Source organism: Tasmannia lanceolata, unplaced genomic scaffold, assembly GCF_043159265.1.
Source record: "Tasmannia lanceolata isolate RefF3 unplaced genomic scaffold, GAP_Taslan_0.1 ptg000008l, whole genome shotgun sequence".
NCBI classification, from domain to species: Eukaryota; Viridiplantae; Streptophyta; class Magnoliopsida; order Canellales; family Winteraceae; genus Tasmannia; species Tasmannia lanceolata.
In genome coordinates, this window is record NW_027518685.1 from 22,383,561 (window position 1) to 22,400,751 (window position 17,191).

General features: G+C 38.9%; 1 protein-coding gene across 1 annotated transcript; it reads right to left on the reverse strand.

The window, feature by feature from the left end:
- Positions 1–40: 40 nt before the first annotated feature.
- LOC143884821 (Protein kinase superfamily protein) lies at positions 41–11,939 on the reverse strand. Its single transcript, XM_077388626.1, has 19 exons — positions 11,740–11,939; positions 8,790–9,050; positions 8,636–8,711; positions 7,798–8,382; positions 7,633–7,711; positions 7,442–7,510; positions 7,273–7,362; positions 7,044–7,182; positions 6,000–6,102; positions 5,875–5,927; positions 5,713–5,779; positions 5,363–5,471; positions 1,875–1,940; positions 1,611–1,679; positions 1,442–1,505; positions 1,241–1,357; positions 950–981; positions 773–851; positions 41–459 (listed from the first exon to the last, which is right to left on the reverse strand). Exons 4-19 carry the CDS (start codon positions 7,803–7,805, stop codon positions 251–253), a joined length of 1,353 nt encoding a protein of 450 aa, XP_077244741.1. The 5' UTR covers positions 7,806–8,382; positions 8,636–8,711; positions 8,790–9,050; positions 11,740–11,939; the 3' UTR covers positions 41–250.
- Between the last annotated feature and the right edge of the window lie 5,252 nt (positions 11,940–17,191).

The following is a 17,191-nucleotide window of genomic DNA, read 5'->3' on the forward strand; positions in this document are numbered from 1 at the left end:
AGTTGGCAGCAAACACGAACATTATATAGGGCTGGAAAAGTAGATAATACTGTTTTTCCTTTATTCAATGCACACGAACATTATATAAGAGGTGACAGAGTTGGCAGTAAAAAAGTAAAGAAATATCAAGAGCCAGTGTTTAGGTAGGAAAAACAAGTCCTCTCTCTTTTGTAATAGTAGAACGCGAAAGTAAACACGAAAGTTAAAGGCATCATTTACCACGCAGATTCAAACCCCAGTAGAGGCTTATTCAGCCCACAACTTTCCTGGAATAACTTCTAGCAGACGGTATTTCGTGAGATCGGCCAAGGATGTCCGAGTTACCGTGCCATCCTCCCGCCTTCATTGGTGGTGGTGGTGCCTTCACTGGCTCCCGTCCAGAGCTAACCCTCATATGCCCCAACTTTTCAGCCGTATCAGAAACTGATCGTGAGTTTTTGCCCGAGTAAACAGATGCTCCTAAAAAAAGACCAGCAACCGAAAATCACAATGGTAGATTAAAAAAAAAAAGGTTACTGATGTTGGCAATACCATGTTTTGATAATTACAATAACTCGTCTTCTCTTTTATTATTTAAAAAGCTGTAAAAAATTATTACATTTCCCAGAAAGCTCTCAGAAGTCGATTGAAGTATAAAAGACAAGCTGAGTTTGTGCAATGATCAATTAAAGTACAAATGACAAGCTGAGTTTGCAAAAAGGTTCAACAGATCCAAAAGAATTCAAACAATCTAAACTCTAACCATGTGCATAAGCACCGTTGATGCACTCACCTGGGCTGTTTCTTGCTGGTGGTCGATATTTTGGTTGCTTGGCAGAGCTCTTAACAGATTTTTCAATTTTGTTGGCATCCTAGATTTAAATGAGAATCGAAGTGAGATAATGGAACAAAAATCAAACATAAAGATCCATCATTCAAAATAAAATTGAGACAATTCTCCCCCACTGACCTGGCAGTCCATTTCCAGCTTTCTTTGCACACCTGTAACAAATTTAGGATATGATAACAACTCTATCTTAAATTAACATATGCAGGACTTCATACACATCCCTATAATAAGATCCTACTAGGATAAAATGACAAACTACTCTAATAGAGTTAACTGAAATGATGGTGGATTTCTTTACGAAAAAGAAAACAGTATTTTCCTTTTCCAAACTCAATAACCTCATTTCAAGGTCCAGACTCAAGAGGTCCAGGGCTAGGCAGTGAACAAATCTCAGACAAAAGGTAAAATCACCTGTGCTTAAAGAAGCATGCATCGGTGCAGATGAGAAGTTTCTTGCAGTTTTGGCATTAGATAAAGTAGCAGAATATCTTCTAGAACTCTTCTGCTCCAAAGCTCCTTTCATTCCAGCTGTGAAGGACAAAACAAAATATTAAGTGACAATGAAACCCAGACCTTAAAACTGAAATCCTACAAAAAAAAAATTAAACATACCAGATGGGGGTGTTCTAGGGACCGCTGGTCTCATGCGAAGTGATGGAGGAATGTAGAAACAGGGCTGCTTAAAACCAAGAGGGTGCAGAAGCAACTAAAAATCAAACCAGAAAAAAAAAATAACAAGAGCACGGTTTCATAGTAGTGTGAGAAAGGAAGAAATAGTCACCTGGAAAAAAGAATGCTGAAGAGCCTCTGCTGCGGTTGGCCTCTTGCGGGGATCCCACGAACAAAGTGACTACAAATAGCCCCACAAAGTTTGGAGGGTAGCACAGTTCATATCAAAATTCAAAATCGACCAAAACAGTAATAAGAATTACACAAGCTATCCTATTAGAATGTATGCGTCTAACTTCCAAAGAAAACGGCGCCATAACACATCAAGCAGGTAAAGAAATGATTTCAACAGCTTTATGCCAGCAATAATACTTACTGAGATGAGATTAATAGCATCCTCACTGGCTGATGGTATTAGGACTGAAAGTTGTACACTCGCAAACTGCAATTTCCAACACCCAAATCTCATTCAGACTTTTAAGGAACTCGAAACTATATCCAACGCATAATTTTTATATAAAAGCTATTTTTTTTAAACAGGATGGTGCTGCTGTCAGCAGTGCACACGTAGCAATCCATCGAATATTCAAGGTGACGACCTAACTGCTACATGCATCGCACTCGAAGAAACAGAATTTAAGAAAGTTTGTTTCGCCCAGTGGGGTTACGGAAGATATCTTGTATTACATTGGCCTAGTCCCTGTACAAGGGCGTATCGAGACGGGATTGTATAACAATAGGCCATGTTTGGATACCCACAAGATTTAAATTTGGATTTCTCACATTTGCAGTTGAGATTTACAACTGGATCAGATCCTTAGATTTTCATTCAGCTACAACAACTCAATTCAACAAAACCTTTGTCCCAAACTAGTTGGGGTCAGCTTTAGAAAAAAACTCATGAAGAAGATAAAAGGAATCTACCCGTCTCTAATCCTGGTTCTAGTTGGGTTCTTCTACGTGGATCATTTTCTTCCATTCTATCCTATCCAAGGTCATGTTCTCTATTATGTTCCTAGCTATCAAGTCTTTCCTTACTGTTTCTACCCAAGTTGTTTTCAGTCTGCCCCTACCTCTTTTTACTCCATTAATTTGGCACGAGTCACCTCTTCTCACCGGAGCATCCAAAGGCCTACGTTCAGTGTTGCATGGATTCGGATTCGTATGTCGGGATCCGACACGGATTCGAGGTGTCGGATTCGGCAAACCCCCAAAAGTAGGATTCGGATTCGGTAATTTTTAAATAAAATTAAATTTTCAAAATTTAAAAGTTAAATACACACACACAAACCCCCACGTTGTTTTGATGATCCAAAGCATTCATTTGATGGGCCCTGACATAGATAGGATGTGCCTAAAAAATCATCTCCATAGGATCATCCTAACCCTTCGATTTATGGAGGTTAAAATGGACGCTTATAAACTCCACAAATCTGTCCATTTTTAACCTCCACAAATCAAAGGGTTAAGATGATCCTATGCAGCTGATTTTTTGGGCACACCCTATCTATGCGAGAGCCTATCAAATAAATGTTTTGGATTATCCAAATAATGTGGGACCACTGTGTTTTTTGGTCGGCGGACTAGAGAAGCTTCTCTAGTCGGCCGACTAGAAAAACTTTCCTCTATATATATATATATATATATATATATATGAGGAAAGTGTTGGTGAGCTTAAGCGCCCAATCACATTGGGGCCTACTATGTTAGGATGATCCAAAGCATTCATTTGAAAGGCCCTATCACAGATGGGGTGTGTACCAAAAATCAGCTCCATAGGATCATCCTAACCCATCCATTTGTGGAGGTCAAAATGGACAGACATTATTTGTCCACAAATCTGCCCATTTTTGTCCTCCACAAATGGAGGGGTTAGGATGATCCTATGGAACTGATTTTTGGTACACACCCTATCTATGATAGGGCCTTGCAAATGAATGGTTTGGATCACCACAGAAAATGTGGGACCCATGTGATTGGGGCGCTTAAGCTCACCATAAGTTTGGTGAGCTTAAGCTCACCAACACTTTCCTCTCTCTCTCTCTCTCTCTCTCTCTCTCTCTCTCTCTCTCTCTATATATATATATATATATATATATATATATATATATATATTCATGAAAAAATTGAGGGTAGAGGGTTGAGCGAGTTTTGTATTAAGAGAGTTGAAGGAGGGAAGGGGGTCGATGTTCAAGGGTCGAGGCGCTAAAGTTTTTAATAAAAGAGTACGGGTTGTGCTTTCATATAAAAAAAAGTTAAGAAGAAAATATGTTTAAAGGGAAAATATACAGGATTCGCATTTCAAAAGAGACAATGATGAATCGGATTCGCCTAAAAAAATAGGATTCGTGTGGGACACGGCTACAACAAGAATCAAGTTTTTAATAAAAGAGTACGGGTTGTGCTTTCATATAAAAAAAAGTTAAGAAGAAAATATGTTTAAAGGGAAAATATACAGGATTCGCATTTCAAAAGAGACAATGATGAATTGGATTCGCCTAAAAAAAACAGGATTCGTGTGGGACACGGCTACAACAAGAATCCGGGTGTGTCCCACATGATCCATGTCTGATTCGGATGCGGAGACGTGGCGACACGGATTCAGCATAGGGGGGCAAAGAATCCATGCAACATAGCCTACGTTGGATATGTCCAAACTATCTTAAGCAGTGCTCTCTCATCTTCTCCTCAATTGGTGCCACCCCCACCTTTTCCGCTACACTCATCTTATGCACATGCTGCTTCTTGGTAGCCCAACATTCTGAGCCGTACAGCATGGCTGGCCTCACAGCTGTCTTATAAAACTTACGCTTCAACTTGGTAGGGATTTTACGGTCGCATAGAACTCCTGAGGCAAGCTTCCACTTCAACTAACCTGCTCTTATTCTATGGTTAAAATCCTCTTCAATCTCTCCTTCCTTATGTAGAACTGAACCAAGATAGCGAAAGATATCCCTCTTAGGTAACCTCCTGTCCACTCATATTTACTGCATCATCGTCCCGCCTCCTTATATTACTAAAGTTGCATTCCATATATTCTGTCTTAGTCCTACTCAGTCTAAAACCTTTGGATTCCAAATCAGCTACAATAGTGGGAAAAAAAATCGATTTTCAAATCTGTTCTCAAAGACATTATTTGGAAATCAATATTTGTGGCAATTAGCTTCACCTCCCTGCTCCTCGACCTTGCTGCAGCAGCAGCCAGACGTCCCTCCCTCTCTCCCTCGTACAACATGAGCACAACATGAGCACGAGGACGATTGATGTATCTTGTATCTAAAACTCAAATCCAAATACAAAAACATGAGGTATCCAAACTGGCCTAAGGGTTGGGGCTGTAGAGGAGCTCATCCAGCACCTGGGAGTGCACCTGGGAGTCCGGACGTAAATTTCCGGCATGGTTGTAAAACCAGTTCAAAGACCCCTTATGTACGAATATGACATGTGACCTACTACTCCAAAACCTTCCCACTGTAAGGAATCCTAATCCTAGAGACTTTCCCACTTCAAAACACTTCTAGAACAAGCTAGAATCCTCCTTACCGACTTCCTAGATTGAAAATAGAAACTCAAGAAGCTTCAAGCAACCACATTTTCCCCCAAAATATGTTCTTTCTAAACCCCAACAAAATTACTCCTAAAATTCAAGAAGAATCATTAAATTCATAAAAAATCTTCTTCAAAAGTCCTCATTCATTCTCCAATTTGTTGAAACTGGTAAAATATATAGATATGTGTTGCATCATGCAGATTAACGGCATACAGAAAATTTTATATGGTTACACACACACACACACACACACACACACACACACATATATATATATATATATATATATATGTGGCTATCAAATCTTGTCTGACCTGTGGAAATTGGTACTTGATCACATTTGCAAGCTCCAGCCCAGCAGCCCATGAGTTATGATTGGGACTCCCAATCACACTGCATATTTTGTAGATCTCATCTGCTTCGCTGGATCAGAAAGGAAAACATTAAGTCACATAAGTATCTACCTGAGGGAAGCCACAAGCAACGGCAAATCGAGTAACAAATAACAATGCGGAGAAAAAGGAAAGAAATTGTAGGTGACGACTCACGAGTCACAAGCCTCGTGATATCCATTGGAAAACAAATTTCCTCTAAATCATCAACTGAATAATATGAAATTTAATAAAAGGTGTGCGTAACAGAAGAAAAATAGTGTGACGAATACCTTGAACCCGGAAAAAGAGGACGAAGAGTAAACAACTCAGCCATGATGGCTCCCATTGCCCACATATCTAGAAGTGAAATAGAAAGATGCAGAAGTGAATGCATTGATCAATGCGGTATTAATGGAAAAAAACTTCACAATTCCTTTTTGAGGCCTACTCACCAACTGCGGAGTCATAGACGGATGATTGGAGCAAAACTTCAGGTGCTCTATACCTGCCACACCCAAATGTATAATGATGGTCTTGATGCAATATGAAAGGAAAACCTGAACAAATCAGCACTTACCAGCGAGTTGAGACATATTCTGTGTAAGGCGGCTGGGAACTAACTTCTCGAGCAAGACCAAAATCAGCAACTTTGATTATAGCTTTTGTAACCAATAGATTCTCTGTAGAGAACGAATAGTGAGTAAATCACAAGACTGAAGGAAAAATGCCCCCATAAACTGCGTGATGAAATGCTTATAATAAATGATAACTTATTGAATACCGTCCATTCTCTTTTACGTGATAGATATTAGATTTTACATGCATGCTACCATCTTTCATAATCATCAGTAGCATGTAAGGGCCGGCACAGATTTGTATGAAAAATATTTCAAGAAAGAAAATAGTTCATCAATAATCCATGAAGGAAGAAATGAACAATTTCAAAAATACCACTGTACTGATCTACAAGTGATTAGCTAAACCAAGTTAATGATGTGCAAATGCAGATGCCGCTCTCCCAAAGGATGATACAAACCATGATGGTGTCCTGCAAATTTAAGTCCTGAAAGAAGCCATTTGCACACCCAGATGGCACCTAGGCATGTGCATTAAAATGTATGAGATGCACCTACTATTAATCCAGCTGTATACCATTTCCAGATATGAGTGGGACTGGGACCACTGTAGAGTAGCAACCGCTAACCGAAATGGGAACTGCACCCCCAGTTTGGCGTACAGGTTGGTATTTGGGAAACTCAATTTTATGGAAAAAAAAATCTAGAAAAGCAATAACAAGGATGATACATCAAGAAAGGAAACTTGTTGCTCCAACTGAAGCACATAAGCATTCAGAATGTAGATGTAGGGGCAGGTAAGCATGTAAACGTATTGGAGTCTGCACTCCGAAAGGCTTTTCTAGTTCCTAGCTACGTGAGCATATGTCAGATTATCTTTTGGATTTTAGTATTTGATATTGTTTCCAGAGAGACAACGGAAACCGATCTATCAGTCAAATCTGATTTTGAAGATATAATATAAATTAATAAATCAAAAGTTAATAGCATCTCCAAAGGTGATAAAAAGCAGCATATAGAAGACAAAATAAACACCATTTGCTTACCAGGCTTTAGGTCACGATGGAAATATCCTCGCTGATGCATATAAGCAAGAGCTTGAAATACTTGAAAGCACCAGTTTCTAACTTCTGACTCCGAAAAAAGCTTTCCCCTGTCTTTCATAAGCTGGTATAGGTTGCATTCCTGAAACAAACATAACAAGAGCATTCAAAATTAGACATTTCAATACATTCACAACAGGAAACAAGGAAAACTGTGTGTCCATAAACATACCATGTATTCGAATACGAAGTACAAGATATCGTGTTCCCTAATAACTTCTTTCAGCTTCACGATGTTTGGATGGTTCATCTTCCGCAAGGACTATCAAAATAGTGAACTTGATTATAATTAGTAGGTAGAAAAGATTTCAATTATAAGGGGAAAATATCATCAGAATTACCTTTACTTCCCTAAGATTCATGCACTCCTCCCAAGAATAATATTTTCTTTTCATTTTCTTAATTGCAACCTGTTATCGAGCAAACACCAACTACATTAAAAAATAACTTTAAAAAAAAACGAACTTAACAGCGATATGGATAAGTAGAGAAACAGGAGCATGCATTTAGAGCTCCATATAAAGACACTTACGACTTCACCGCTCTGCTTATTTATAGCTCGCCAGACACTTCCAAAGGTTCCATCACCAACTTCCTTAATGATCTTGTACCTGTAATGACCAAATATATCTCTCAGAAAACGTCATGCCCGGCGTTAATGTGTCTAATCAGGTAGGTGTATTGAAAATAAACTCACCTATCCATGACGGCTTGAGGAAACTAAAGCAGCTGCCAGAAGCTTGTTGCTCTTTCGTATTCAAGTAAAAAAATGTGCAATTCAATGGTGAAATATATCAAAGGAGAAACTTCTGAACGCGATACAGAATATATATGAATTGTCCAGCCAAATCCACCACTAAACTTGACTCAAAACATGCCTCACCACAAAACCCATATTCTTTTGATGGATGGACTTCAATGCCTTATTTACCAATAACTCTTGGAAAACAGCTCCCGGACCGTCATCTGCTTTAAGTGGTAATGCAGGTGTCAAACTGCAATGCATCTTGCTACTGATCTTGTGACGGGCACAACGGAAAGATTCCTTTGGTCAAATGGAATATTCTGTAGCTCAAAGATTATATGAATCAAGTGATCACGATTTCAAAAGCACCAGTTCCTCAATAACTCATACTGCTAACCCCATACTCATCATGGACAATGCTAACAAACAGGTAAAAGCTACTAAGTCTGAGATGAATGGAAGAAATAGGCACACCGCACATCTACTCCTAGCTAAGTAAAAATAAAAACCTTCATTATCAACTTGCAGACTTCAGCTCTGGAAATAAAAAAGCAAAGGAAGCAAAGTCAGTATTTTGTGAAAATAATGAGGCTGTTTCACCTCTGCCGCGACGAGGAGCATCGCCCAGAAATCTGCCTTTCACTTTCTTGTGAAGGGCTAAGATTTCAAAACATGTGTTTTAATGAGATGAATCTGGGCGGTGCACTTAGTCGTGCTGGAGGTGAAAGGGGCTCGAAAATCATAACTCAAACATGCAAAAAATCCATGGAATTCATAATCTGAACAATACCCCACAAAATACTTCCACAACGTCAAGCTCCTTATGACTCACGCCGATTTCAAGTGAATGTTGTGTCGGAAATGTACTGCGGCGAAGAATATAATGTTTCAGCAAGTTAACAGAAAGAAAATCTTGTTGAAATAAATGTGGAAAGATGGTTTACTTCTGAAGGTGATATATAGATCCAACACCAGTTTCAGAATAAATTGACATCAGGCCTTCCGTGATGGTCGTGTAAGAGTAGCAGGCCACTAAGTAAAGTTGACAAAGCAAATGTGAAGGGATTCTCCAAAGTTGAGAAACCGCCAGTCGAGAACCTCCTGGAATGAAAAGGCCCGGTACTGGTAGCCGTCTGACCGAAGGCGCACTTGCTCCATTCCTTAAGTAGGATAACAAAAATCTCGAGAACACAGTGGGGCACAACCTGGAAAATATGCAGACAATAACATTAAGGGCAGCATAAATGTAAAGTAACCAACTCTTAACACCAATGGCACAATATCGCAAGATCAGAAAGATAAGCAGAAGAGCTTAAAATATACAATGCAATTTTGGGGGGGAAAACGTTACATTACAGTAAAAAAATTGCAGTCAAATACTTGGGGTTTAGTAAAAGTAGTGCATGAGGGTGGTAACTCATATTATGGTAGGAAACATTTTAATAATTATTTGTAAAATGCTACCATCGGTACAAAACAGGGAAAAAATATTTAACTGTGCCCATGTAAATCAAAGTTATGTAACTAAATGAGATAAAACAAATTATCAGGGAAAAACTATGATTTGTGGACACGGACACAGAGTGTCGGACACAACAAACCCCCAGAATTTAGAAACGGGGACACGGCTAAAATAGAAAGTATATATAATCATAATTTGTCGATATGGATACGTGTGTTGAGTTTCAACACGAAAATATGAATTGTCAAACATGGCAACATCTAAAAATCTTGAAGTAGTGACACGTACATACACAAAATTATTAATTATTACACAAATATGTGTCCACACGTCCACATTAACTCCACAGCAATATATTTAAAAGTGTCCAAAGGAATGTCGACACAGCTGGACTCGCGTGTCGTGTTGGACACGGCAGGACACGTGTGTCAACAATAAATTCAAAGTGTGGTCTAAATCATAGGGGAAAAACCATTTGAATAGCCAAGTTGCAAGGGGGCATACAACTAAGTTTGATGTAGTGGGATGGCTGTCTACCATTACATCCCTAGTAGGATAAAAACACCAATTTCCATCTATACAAGCCCTCAAAGCATAGGATGGAAATTGGTTCATGCTCGATAGGCATCTAGACCACAGATAATTCATCCAACAAAAAACTAATGGGCTCTTCAGCACGGGGATGGCAATACCTGGATAGAGGCCAAAGCTGCATCCACCCAGAACGGGGATTGCAATCCATGGATAGAGTCAGAAGCTGCAGCCACCTGGAACAGTAAGGAGAGTGGAGAGGAAAAGAGAAGCGAAAAGGAGGAGGAGGAGGTTGAGGATATCGAAATCTCAGCTCAGCCCCAAGATTTCAATATCCAGGGTTTTGGGTGATTATTTTGTGCTGGTAAATACATTATCCATGAAAATGTTCGACTTGAAAAAGAATGGTTTCTAGGTCTGTACGTTTGGCAAGATTTCTAGGGTTTTATCTGCAACAGCAGATTTCCTCCGGTGCTATCCATCACCCTGTCCATTCCGGTACAATTTATCCAGGTATTGCCATCCCCGTGCCAAACAGCCTCAATACAATCAGAACTGGCTAATGCAAGTACTAGATCTGGAAGTTCCTAAAACATACCAAGCACTGGTATCCATACAAGAATTATTATTCACTCAAAAGTGCATGATGAATCCCTGTAATAGATCTCTAAGACACAATCTCTGAACTTATAAAAAAACCTCAATTTAACGAAGATTTGGGAATCATCCACCAAGAGCAGCACCGATTCCTAGAAGAAACCCTAAAGGTCTAACTGTTGGAAACAAAGTAGAATAATTCCTCGAAAAAGACGCATATCTTAAAATTAGAACCCTAGAAACACACAAACAATACTACTAAAAACAATTGTTGCTACGACCAAATCCTAGAATCAAAAGCCTCGTACTCCCCTGTACCTTAGTACTGAAATGAATTCAAAATCTTAAACCTTGGCAAAAACAACAGAACCTCCAAACCATAGCCAATCGATGGGCGAGTCATCAATATACACGAACAGGATTCCTTCAGTCCCAAACCAAGAGAAACTCAAACCCTAGACCAATTAAGACCCTACGACACCAAAAATCACTGTCACGTACAAACAACACATTGATAAGAGAACGAATTCGTAGAAAAAAAACCACAAAACCACAGAACATCCGATTTCTACCATACCAAGAAGAATCACCAACAGGCAACAAAAATGGCAGTAATCCCTCAAATCCAAACCCAACGTACAAAAGCACCAGCAGACAACAAAGAATAACAAAATAATGCATTCATATATTTCCAATCGAGAGCAAATACTTCAAATCGAAACCCTAAAACATTACAATATCTAGGTTTTTCTCTTGTTCCATCAGAAATCCAACATATATTCCAAATTGAAACCCTAACAATATCAGAAAGCCCTGAAATATCACGGTATCTAGGTTTTTCTCTTGTTCTTTCAGAAATCCGATATATATTCCAAATCGGGCGCTAATACTTCGAATAGAAACCCTAAAATGTCACGATTTATAGGTTTTCCTGCCAAATCGATCGTGAATACTTCGAATAGAAACCCTAAAAGGCTAAAATTATCAGAAAACCCTAAAATGTCACGATTTATAGGTTTTCCTGCCAAATCGATCGTGAATACTTCGAATCGGAACCCTAAAAGGCTAAAATTATCAGAAAACCCTAAAATATCACGATTTCTAGGTTTCTCTCTTGCTCTTTCACAAATCCAACATATATTCCAAATCGATCTTAAATACTTCGAATAGAAACCCTAAAATATCAAGATTTCTAGATTTTTCTCTCGTTCTTTCATAAATCCCATCTAGAGAACCATTCAAAAGAAAAAAAAAAAAAAAACCGGTCCAGAAAAAGGAAGAAAAATCAGATCGAAAAGCATTACCTCTACGCCTTCCAGCATAACCTCCCTCGCCTCGCACAGGCAAAGGCCGACTCCAGAGCGCTCTCCTCCAGATGCGAGATTCGAAACGGTGGAGAGAAGATAAAAAAAGGACGAGAGATGAGAATAAAAAAGAAGGGTTTAGCTAGGCATCTTGGGAATTTATGTTTAAAACGTTTTCTGTATTTTTCGTATAATAATAGAAATAGAAAGGGTTTCGTCTAGCTGGGTAGATAGACTCTTTGCGTTGGCGCCACGACTCCTGACCATGGTTACTTCTAACCGTGGTCTTGTTTGGCGCAGGCTGGTTAAGTTGGTCCAGGGTCAGGTCAGGAGGTAATTTAAAATCCACACTCCCTTGTTTCGATAATAGCACTCTACTGCTTTCTTCGTAATGTATATCAACATGATCTTTTTTCAATAATGGCACTCTAACTCTTTTCTTTGTAAAAGGCGGTTACAATTTCCAAGACGTTCACGGTGCCGGTAGTAATGGGTTAATAATGTATGTAGTTCCGTTATCAAAATAAGAGTGCGGATAATTTATTTTCCTATCAATGCCATCATCCATGCGGTGGGTTTTCTGTTGTTTTCTTTTGGGTATGTGAAATACCCAAAATACCCCTAAAATATTTTAGACGGTCATGTGACTGGGTAAGCCAAAACGTACCCTGAATATGGACCTTTGTTCTTGCCGTCTATCTATATAGGGATAAATAAATAAAAAGGAAGTCATTCTTGCCGGGGACACGGGCCACCCCCACTAGTATATTTATGTGACTACTCTTTTCACACTACAAGGGGGTGGCCCAGGGAAGAAAAAGGGGTGAACATATCATTTCCTGCTTAAAATTAGGTCATCCTAGCTTTTTACCAATGGCCATTAATCGATTTGATTTTTGAATTTTGACTGTTGGGTTGAAGATCATTGATCAAGTAATGTGGGCCTGGATTTGGACATTTGGATTGTTCAAGTGTGTGACGCATGAACTGACTTCGTTGTGACCTAAGCTAATTACCTTCTTTCCAAGCCTAGCGGGCAAGCCATCGTAATTTGTAAGTAGAGCTTGGTACAGAACTAGTATTGCACGCCCAGGCAGGGCCCAATCAGAATTAATTTTGACTATTTTGGGAATTGATTTTGAGTCCAAAACTGATTATCGGACTCAAAATTGAGGCCCTACTTGTATTGGATTTTGAGAACCGCATGTGAATATGAGATTGATTAATGGACTCAAAATTAAACTAAGATATTGTTTGTGTTGAATTTTGAAAACTGATCTGTGTCCAAAATTGATTATTGGACTCTAAAACATATTTAATTTTTGAGTCCGATAATGAACGATGACCTAGTTGCACTGGGTCAAATAAGTAGCAAACCAGATGTCACTTGAGGGAAGGTAGGGTGACAACCACCTAAAAAAGGAGGACGGGCAAGTAATAGAGCCTAAGAGAGGCGGTCATCAGAAGTTGTTCCCGGAGAATGTGGGATAATGGGGAGCGGTTACTAGAATAAAGCCATATAAGGTGACGACTGTCTCCAAGAAAGAGGTCCCAGAACCAACAACAAACACGTCTTAGCATTTATCTTTTTATCATTTACTTTTCTTGTACCGTTTTTAACTTTTCGTAGATGTAGCTTTTCCGGATTAAGGAAGCAATGAATTCATCTTCCCAAGCGAGCTTGTCTCTTTAATTCAGCTATCCCCCGCACTGGCCTTTTGCTTTTATTGTTTCATTGGATATCTAAATTGAACGGTATGTCGACCCCGAAAGTAGTTTGCATTTTGAGTACATCGGGCGGCGTTGTTTGCATTATGCACTCATCGATGTTTCAATCACGAGTTATTCACACTGTGCATGTGTCGACATGTCCTTCACATTCTGCATGTGTCGACATCCCACATTTGGCACTGTGTCTGTACTGTAAAAAGTCATTTCATCTGTGTAAAGGTAGATGAGCTCAAGGAAGAAGTGTCATTCCCCTCTTATTCTTAGTCGCCTGAAATCTAATCCTAGGAGATGGAAACATTTCGGTCGCCGACCCCTCAAATTAAGTTTTCGATTGTTGCCTCCTAAGAGGCCAGTATGCCCGCATATCTCACTCACACGCACCACATACTCACTCACGAGCAATTTCAGACCTAACACTATAGGTGTGTGCTAATGGGCTGCAAATGAACCGAGCCAACTCGTGAACATGTTTGGGTTCGGCTCGTTAAAAGCTCGGCTCGGGCTTGTTCGTTTACTAAACGAGCCGAACCCGAGCCCAAAAATTAGGCTCGCCAAAATAAACGAGCCGAACTTCAACTTTGTATAGTTCGGCTTGGAAAAGCTCGTGAGCTTTTTAGGCTCGGTTATGTTTGTTTTTTATATATAAAATTAAAGAATGTGGGTTGTTTATCACAAATGAAGGTTTCACCTAGTGGTTAAGGTGGTGGATTTAGAGGAGGCTTTGGTTAAAATCACATAGATGTATGTTTTTATCATTCTTGAGACGAGCGAACTTAAGCCGAGCCGAGCTTTCTCGAATATTTCAAGAGCCGAGCCGAGCCGAGCCGAGCTTTTTCTAAAACTAAACGAGCCGAGCCCGAACACCCCAAAGCTCGGCTCGGCTCGTTTGTAGCCCTACGTGTCATAATACAGTTGGTGAGATAAGGTCGTTGGAGATCCATGGTTATTACTTTGAAAATTTGCCTTTGAAGTAGGGCAATATTCATATTTTTTCTAGGAGCAAATTTCAACCCGACATTTAGGTTGCATTTTTCTTGTCATATGCACGTGTCTAGAATAAGAATTAGACCCTTGTCTCCCTAGGCTTTCAGTTTTCCTAGTGCCTCTCTTATTATTATTATATCATCAGAAAAAGTGAAAATCATGTCATAGCACAAGTGGTGAGATTAACTAACCGAATCTCAAATTGCACGACTGAAAATGTCATAAACACCCGTATAAATGGCCAGAATGCTTCGAGGTCTTCTCTTGTGTAGATGGAGACATGTGGGAAATGTCTGAACTCTCATCCACTTGGAAATTCTAGGTGTGAAAGAGAAAAAAAACTGAATAAAGAATGTTTTTAGATGAGGACAATCCGAAGGCTACAAGTGAAATGTAATCTCAAGTTGTAGGAACACTGTATTTCTGATTCATTCGTTAAATACAAGCGCATTTATTTCGCCCTGGATATGCAGATGCAAGTGGTGCTTGGTTTTTTTTATAGCCCATCATTTTTTTTTATTTTAATTTTTTTGCGGTTTGAGAACGTTCCCAAATGAATAAATCTTAAATGCTGCCACTTTTTCTCTTTGGATGCTCTTTTGAAGAGCTCTTTTTGGTCCGTCGTAACTATCAGAGATTGATTCAATCGCCACCGTACATCAGGTTGGGCAGTTGAGGATCTAGACGATTCAGATATTAGACCTAACATGTGTCCAAGTTAAGTTCCTAGGCCTAGCTCTGTTTGGTTGCCGGAATTTTTTTGATTGTTGAGACTTTTGTGGAATTTCCGCAGGAAACCCACGTTTTGTTGGTGGGCCCAAAATAATCCCAGGAACCAAAAATAAGCTTGCAGAAGATTTTTTTTTCTTCTTCCCAACAGCTAAGCAACCAAGCAAAGCATTTTTTTTTCCCACCATAGTCCGGTCAACCAAACATGGGATTTTTATTTTACCGGGATACTTCCAGGGAGTTTTTTTTCCCACCAATCTCCTAGGAAGTTTTTTGTTCCACAAAAATCCCAAGAACCAAAAAAATTCCGGCAACCAAACGGAACTGATTTTATATCGAACAGATCCTTGGGAACCGATCTTCTTTCTGCCTTGAGCTATATGGTGTCTTGGAAACACTGCTTAAAGAGGGAGTAGAAGAGAGAAATAAAGCGAAAATAAAGATAATTAGTCTTCGATATCTTGAGGGAAATGATAAATGCGCTGCTTTTCATTACTTGGGACACCCAGCTGCACTTTATCTATGACTGCAAAAGGCTGATTTACATCACATCCGATGGATTTAAGGGACCTGATTGCCATTGTACACTGCAGCTGGGTGTCCTTAGTATTGAAAAGGGGCGCATTTATCATTTCGGTATATTTTTTCTAGATGAGAAGGAATATATATACAAAAAAACTCCCAACAACCACATACGTAATGTACTTGTTATTCCTACAAATTAGGAACAAGCTTACTTATTCCCCCCTACAAATCAGCAGACTCCCTATAGTTATAAATCAGCATGAAACCTTATCCACATATCTTATCAACCCAAAGGCTTATCCTATTCCAATCTAACGACTAAGTTTCTTAAGGATTCAGGAGTGTGTAGAAAAAATACATGTGTCTGAAGATTTGAGATAAGGAGGATCAAGCAGTGCAAAGAGGACAAATCGGGGAGGGTATACGATTTCCAATCAAATCAGTGAAATTCATTGAGGCCATGGATTTTCAGATTTCTCTAAAAAATCTGATTTATCTGTGAAAAAAATTGAAAAAATCAAATAAAAATCACTCGGCTTTTCTGCTATAGATTCTTAACTGGGCTTTGACCATGTCTCCCAAACAATATTAGTACCATGGTTTGAAATTTCGGTTTCAGTATATATTTCGGACCTAGCCGAAACCGAAATTTCGATCGAAATTGGGTAAAGACGCTCGAAATGTCGGTGTTTTGGGCCAAAATTTCAGCCAAAATTACCGAAATTTCAGTTATTTCGGCTGAAATTTTTGTAAAGGAATAAAAAATTAATATTTTATGTGAATTTCCGAATTTTTTAATATTTTATGTGAATTTCCGAAATTTTGACCACAAAATTCAAAATTTCCGAAATTTCGACCAATATTTTGTACGTTTCGGATAGAAATCCGAAATTTCGGTTTTGGTTGAAATTTCAAACCATGCTCAGTACACGACACAAGTCTATTCCACAAACAATCTCAGTACACGAACACGACACAAGTCTATTCCACATATGTGGAATGGGCAGAAAACATAAGATTACAGGACTAATGAATACACTTTGGTGAGATGACCAATGGGGCGCCCTTGTAGCTGATTTTTGCACAGTCGCGTCAGTTCAGCATTCCTCAACTCATTAAGCAGTAGCAATTATTAGTTAAAGCAATAATAACTAGGGATGCACTCCAACATAAGACTATTCTTATACTCCACTTTGCATCGGGTGGTATATTTTGTGTGCAAATCAAACCATACTTACAAATTTCACTTCTTGCAAAAATCTAGAAAAAATTCTGGTATTTTTTCAAATTAAATGTGAATTTTTCTAATTAATCCTGATTTGCAGGATTAAATGCAAATTCTACAGATTACTGGTCAATTTCTCATATATTGTTTGCAAATATAGCGAGAAATTCAAAACTACGAAAAATACACTGTTAAAGATTGAATTCACATCCTAATCTAACAAACACATGCACTTAACTAATATAACAAACACAGACC